Source organism: Schistosoma mansoni, assembly GCF_000237925.1.
Source record: "Schistosoma mansoni, WGS project CABG00000000 data, chromosome 2 unplaced supercontig 0171, strain Puerto Rico, whole genome shotgun sequence".
NCBI classification, from domain to species: Eukaryota; Metazoa; Platyhelminthes; class Trematoda; order Strigeidida; family Schistosomatidae; genus Schistosoma; species Schistosoma mansoni.
The window spans coordinates 128,616-135,328 of NW_017386001.1; the positions used below are offsets into that span (position 1 = coordinate 128,616).

The following is a 6,713-nucleotide window of genomic DNA, read 5'->3' on the forward strand; positions in this document are numbered from 1 at the left end:
AGACAAATTGTTCTATATTGGATCACCTCTGCACAATTTTAGCAGAATAGAAATACCGACCAGCTGGAAGTATTAAATGAAGCTTTTTTCTTACAGATTTCCATAGAGTAGAAAGAAGCAATCAGTATTACTATGATGAGAAAGTGGGTAGATATAGTCAGTGATCACTTTTTGTCACCCTTAGGAGAAGCAGTATCCTTTTCGCCTAAAGAAAATGATTACACAACAAAGAATGCTTACCTTCACTATTTGAGGTCCAAAGTGTAAGATTATCCCTTAATAGTTGCATAATTATTGTTGAATCTTTGTAACTTTCTTCCGATAACGTATCTAGTTCAGCAATAGCCGAATCAAACGCTACTCTTGCACATTTGCACGCTTGTTCAGAGTTATTAAGAATTTCATAATAAAACACTGAGAAGTTTAGGGCAAGACCTAGTCGAATAGGATGAGTAACAGGAAGTTTCTCAGCGTCCTCTGCCGCTTTTTTATATGCACAAAGACTGTTTTCGGCCGCATCTTTTCTTTGATTCCCAACAGAATACTCGGCTCTATAACGATGGTAATCGCCTCTCCTAAACAAAAAATGCACTGAAACTAAAACAATACTAACATTTTATTTAAGAAGACTTTTGATTCGTCTGAAACAGCTTTTGGCAACAGGCAGTTATCCAGAAGGTTCAAAATACTCGTGCATATTTCGTCTAACTCTTTTTCCACTTCTTTTCGAAATCGCTTGGTTATATGTATTTCGTCTGATCCCTTAGCTTCATCTTGGCTCTCCTTTGAATTTATTATTCTCCACGATGATCGGCGGGCACCAATGACGTTTTTGTATGCAACAGACAGAAGGTTTCGTTCTTCAACTGTAAGTTCAGTCTCGGTATTCGTAGCTATTTCGATCATGGCTTTAACCATTTCTAAAAAGGGTTATCGCGATTAGTATAGTGATTACTAGTCCAATTAAGTTAAGCCGTGACATAAAGTTCATTATTCAGATGTGAACCATGAATTGATATCATGCCTGGATTTGATGCAAATTGTACCCAAGATCTTCAGACAAATGCAAACAAATTTCTAAAAACCATTTGAATAATCAGTGTGGCGAAACGAGATAACGTGGGCTTACCAAGGCACTAAAGACCGAATCGTACTACTATGACCTTGCATTTAAGAGATTTGCGCGACAAAAAGAGCAGTGCATTGGAATATATTGAGAACCAAAAACTAATGATGTGAAAGTACAATGAAATTACAATGTCATCTTTCCTATGATTAGGAATTTCGATTCGGTTAAAAAACTCGGTGACGATCTTTGAGCGACGGTAAAGATATCCCGTGAATGTTCGCCTGCTAACCAGAACTAAGTAAGGGTTACAGACCAATGCAAAGAATCCGAATTTTAATCCACAGTTGGTGGTTAAGGGGAGGAACTAGACTTAGGGTTATCATCACGAACTGACACCAGCTAAAACGCCAAAACGTTATTTTGAAAAATAGATGCATGAATTTTCCGCTAAAATACAAGGCCTGTTATCTTATATCTGCCTGGTTCGTTCATAAATCATAGTCTCGTTAGAGACTGTATTCTGAAACCAGAAACCAAGGGGACATTACGTTAGGTAGTAAATGTCTTTCTAGACCGATTCAATTGTGGTTGGGTGTCAACATACAGTAATCGGACCAAAAACGTCTGAATAGGTTCTGCATATCAACAGCAGTCATGCATAGTAAGATTAAGTATATGATAAAAGCAAAATGTGTCGATAAAAGAGAACGCTGGACATACATTTCCTGGGGTTTATTCGCGCTTTTGTGATCTATTTTAGACTGTTTGGTTTTCAACCTGCAAAACGAGCACAAGATGTTGTCATTTCTTCATGTGGTTAGCATTCATTTTGACTTTACGGACTGGCAAATCGTATAAGTTCGACAGAAACACAAGGTAACAGTCATTGTATATTGACTTCCGGTTATTAGGCAATTGCAATACGTAGGTTATACAGCACTAGTCCAATCCCCCCTTAGTATTTAAAGGACTTGGCAGCTAACAATAACACTGCTCACCGGGAAGTTTCACTCCTATCAAGAGCATATATGATCGAACACATGCAAAATGTGTGTTCCCTGTAATACCATACATTTGGATTATTAGGACAGGTAGACATTTGGGGAGACAAAGTGGGATATCCAGCTAGAAGATTGAAATGGGTCAACCAAAATATGCTGACTGGAGGAAATATACAGGTTGGGGTCAGAAGTAATAAAATAATATACAAAACATCATGGGAACAGTTGATGCCAGTTGTTGAAGTTCATTCATATATATTGCACATACAGAAGGCATGTGCAAGCAAATTAACACACATACTTTTGTCCAAAGTGTTTGCAGATATATGGAACAAAATATTTAAAGAGCTTTTGACTCACCATCATATCGTTCAGCTTGTTCACATAATTTTGCGAGAACAATGTTCCTTTCCCTTAACTCATCCATGGCCAAAACTCAAAGGTTGAACGGATGCACGTGTTAAGGACGCTGATTGACTGTAACAAACAACAATGAGGCAAAGCTAAGAGTATAGTTTTGATTACTTCATGAATGTAACGTACCTGACTATCAAGAAAATACAGAAAAGTACACCCGAAAACTTGCTTCATCTAACACCTGGTTGTTCGAATAGTTGTTTGACATCCGAGCGCGCTTTGCGAAAGACATTCTTAGTACCCTATGTGATTTGCATTTCTCAAACTTTTGCTGTATCCTTACGCAACAAAAGCGCCATCTTTGATCTAAAGAATCTGTTCTGGGCTCTTCCGGCAAACTTATATCTTCCAGCGCAGGCTCTCCAAGTGCAACTGTGGTCTTCGGAAATTCTGTAGGCGACTGAACCCCCGTCAACAGGATAAAAATAGGTTTAGTGTCACTGTCAAAAATGCTGAACAGCCTATGCTTTGTATTTGAATCATTTAGTGAATTGGCTGTGCAATCTACCCCTAAGAGTGTTCAAACAGTCAGCCAAGGGCACGAGAATCTGAAACGCGATCATCAGGAACATTCCTGAAGCATCTCGCGAAACTTTTTCTCGTGAGAGAAATGTTATTGTGCAAGGTATCTCAAAAAACACAGGCCCCGACAACACAGACTATGATATTCTGAAGTGGAAATTCATAAAACAGTCCTTTAAGCTCAAGAACATAATAGCTGAGCAAGTAGTGTGACTAGTCAAGAAGAACGGAGACCGTAGACCCTTTCTAATGGAAAAAATCTTCCCATCCCCCCATGTAGCGGCTGCCACTCCCCAACCCTTTTGTGCAAACAGACGTTGGTTGACAGCTGGACTCCAAATGCAAACGGACAGGCCATATAATGCAAGGGTCAAGCACAAAAGCCAGTTAAGGCTGATTATTCCACTTGTAGACTGTGAAGATTATGGAAAAGACATGGAGAGGACATGGGGTATCACCTTGGAAAACTCAGTTCAGATAGGTTGCCTATTTATTCACATAAGGCTCATTGATATAAACAGGACGAGGAGGCTCACTCGTCTCAAACTCAAGGCATAAACTGCCTATATATGAACGCTGAGAGCTTACCGAATGAAATGGATGAGTTGCGTAAACTCAATGATTTTAATGACTCTCATGTGATAGGAAACCCTAAAACATGAATATATTCTCAAATGATGGGCTAGAGGCTTGTACCATGCGACACATCTTTGTTTCTCAACGAGTGAAAACAGGAGTGGGCCGAGGAGTAGCCCTGTACCCTTGATCTTGCTTTGTGGCATATGAAATGAATACTCAAGAGTTTATCAGTTTTGATGAATCTTTATGGTGCTCAGTGAGATTATCTGACATCTCGAGGTGTCTAGTTGGAGTCATCTACAGGAGGCCCATGTTCTGGAGAAATTATCCCACTCTACTGGTCTTGGATACATTCGTGTCCTGATCCTAGGAGACTCATATCTTCCTGAAATCAACTTCGCTGAACATAAATACATTGAAGGTGACAAATTTACCAAAAGCTGATTCCTCAACCTCACAGAAGATCTGGAATTATTCGAAAATGTCAAGTCAGCGAATCGTTAGAGAAATGGTCAGACTCCGTCGCTCTTAGACTACGTATTTATAAACGAGGACCTCTAAATTGAGAGCCCCTCAATCTTGGCTCTTATGGGTAGAAGTGGTCATGCTGTCATAGCCTTAGATCTTATCAATGAAACCGAGCTAAGATATCCTATTAACAACGGGGATTGGAATTTCAAACGGTTGGGTGAGTCAGCTTCACAGGTCAATCTACAGTAGGTGAACTGATAGGCTCACCCTCAACTTGATGTGGACGTTCATTTCTTTCAGCACCCGATCTCATGTGCCACAAGATAATCTGTCTCAAAAACGGTCCCCAAAAATCACGAGCAACGTATGATCATCAAGATTCTCACTCTCCGAATGTCAAGACTCAAAAAACACTACTGGGAGGAATAAAAGAGGACGAGTGATAACAGGTAGTTCAAACATGCAAAAAACCAATGCTCAAAGGTAAAATCAGAAGACAGGCTTCAGTGTCAGGTAAGGCTAATCGACAAATTTGCCTGAAATCCGTTGAGCTTATTCCGCCGAGCAGCTTTATTTCGGCGTGCCAAAACCGGAGTTTCCGAGGTGCTAGGTCCGCATGCTCAAGCCAACAACGACGGTATTGCCTCTGGTCTTCTGCAGAGTAGTATCTTCGAATATTTCAACCATCCAAAGCAAACTGCAGTGACGATAGCTTCACCTGCAACACAAGAGGGATCTGAAAAGGAAACCTGACCATTGAATTGGTGTATCAGAGATTTCAGCATTCAAACAAGGGTATTTCTACTTGCCTGTATAGGGTTGATTCTGTCAGACTGAGCGAAGCAGCTTCAATTTCGGCAAAAATGTCTAGTGTAATGATTTCACATTTACCAAGATGAGGTACAGTGACAGAAAATCGGAAGTTGGTTTACAGTACACTAACTTTTAAAACAGGTTGACACAGCTAACCCTCAGGCCACCGGCCAATACAACTTTTCTCAATACCCTTAAAAATTATGAAGTCATTAATATACAATGGTTTTCATGACTACATACCAAACATAAACCTCTGTTCACCCCAACAGAATGGTTATAAGAATGGTTGCACTTGTATAATCAACCTGATGACCACAGTGGATAGATGGACAACCATATCTGATAGCAAGGAGAGGGTTGATGTCATGTTCCTTAACTTTTAGTAAACTGTTGGTGGGTCCAATCATATGCGCTTTATCAATAAGCTCAAATGATTGTGTATGAAGTCACCATTAATTGATTGACTCACTTCGTATCTAGCTAATTGACTTAATAAGGTCAGTTTAAACCCCATTTTTTCCCAGACTACAGAATGTCCTGATGGGCTCCATCAGAGTTCAGTACTAGGACCTCTTCCTTTCTCAGTTTGTATGAAGGAGCTTCCTCAGAAAGTGTTATTTGACTTGTTAGTTTTCTCTGGTGATGTGAAACTCTGGAGAGATGTTTGTAACCAGTATAATCGTCTGCCACTTCAGGAGGATATGACTGGACTTCAAAGTTGATCGGATAACAAGAGACTTACTTCTGACACTTCAAAGTGTAAAGTAGTTCATCTGAGATATGTTGCGGACTACGCTTACTACTCTCTTCAAGGGGAACCTTGTTATATCTTGTGGCCGAGTGGATGCCTAGTTAATGTGTGACTTGAAAAGACCGCCAATCAGGGAGCAGCAAATTATCGGTTGGAACAGTGACACACGAAACCGTACGAGCAGTCTACAGTGCTAAAGGGTCCTGTGATCTGCCTAGCCCAACCAGTTAAGTCCAAAACACCAATAACAGCCTCAGTGGTATGAATCATTATTCACAAACATACTGGGTTTTTATATACCAACCAAATAGACCACATAGACCCATAAAATAAAAAATAACATTTGTACAATATTTAGCCGAATGTGGCTGTGAATAGTAATCAATAAACTGATGATAACTCAAGAATCGTATAGTAATAGTTCAAAGGTCAAAATAAAGCTAATGATAAGAGGAAACGAATATGATTAGGTTAGTTACAATAGGAAATATATATATAACATTGGTCCACAAATAGTCATCAAAAAACACCATTCAGTTTTCTTCGGGATACAGCAAACCTTGAGCTGAAGACGATCTAATTGTGTTGGTACCCTGTGATCTAAAATTTTAAGTTGACAGCAATAAAAATCCCTTTCGAGAAAACCTTTCACCGGTAGCGCTGCAGCGTATTCTTGGCCATTTCAATGGAAGTACTTTCCACCTAATGTCCAACAGTTTCATTTGACCTTATTTAGAGCATAAAAACAAAGTTTTCTTGTCAGAAGAGGTTTTTGTGGAGATTAAGTATTTTCTCAGTTGAAAGTGTGAGTCAATTTAAGCTAGACCACCATGGAAAACCTGGAAGCACTGGACGGTCGTTTCGTCCTACTGTGGGACTCCTCAGCAGTTCGCATCCACGATCTTGCTCGCAGGATTCGAACTCAGGCACCACCAGTCTCTCCCCGACTATGAGAATACTAACTCTCCACAACAGTCCCTTCTGATCATCATCTGCTCACTCGTGACTGACTTCGAGAGGTTAATTCTCGAGTTCTAGTGTGAAGCGGTGACCGGTGGAGTTCATTTCCTCGTCTGCCGTGAGATAT

At 40.0% G+C, this 6,713-nt stretch overlaps 1 protein-coding gene across 1 annotated transcript; it reads right to left on the bottom strand.

Annotated features, from left to right (window-relative positions):
* On the bottom strand, positions 1-2,530 carry Smp_002410 (14-3-3 epsilon 2). Its single transcript, XM_018791529.1, has 4 exons — positions 2,431-2,530; positions 614-920; positions 241-575; positions 1-205 (listed from the first exon to the last, which is right to left on the bottom strand). The coding sequence occupies exons 1-4, from the start codon at positions 2,495-2,497 to the stop codon at positions 165-167; spliced, it is 750 nt and encodes a 249-aa protein (XP_018645303.1). The 5' UTR covers positions 2,498-2,530; the 3' UTR covers positions 1-164.
* Between the last annotated feature and the right edge of the window lie 4,183 nt (positions 2,531-6,713).

Bases quoted from the DNA above. Each gene is read 5' to 3' on its own strand.
- Smp_002410 (XM_018791529.1), bottom strand. From the start codon at position 2,497: ATGGATGAGTTAAGGGAAAGGAACATTGTTCTCGCAAAATTATGTGAA. The intron at 921-2,430 runs GTGAGTCAAAAG...AACCCTTTTTAG, and splicing joins ACAAGCTGAACGATATGATG to AAATGGTTAAAGCCATGATC. The intron at 206-240 runs GTAAGCATTCTT...CATTTTCTTTAG, and splicing joins TTGGACCTCAAATAGTGAAG to GCGAAAAGGATACTGCTTCT.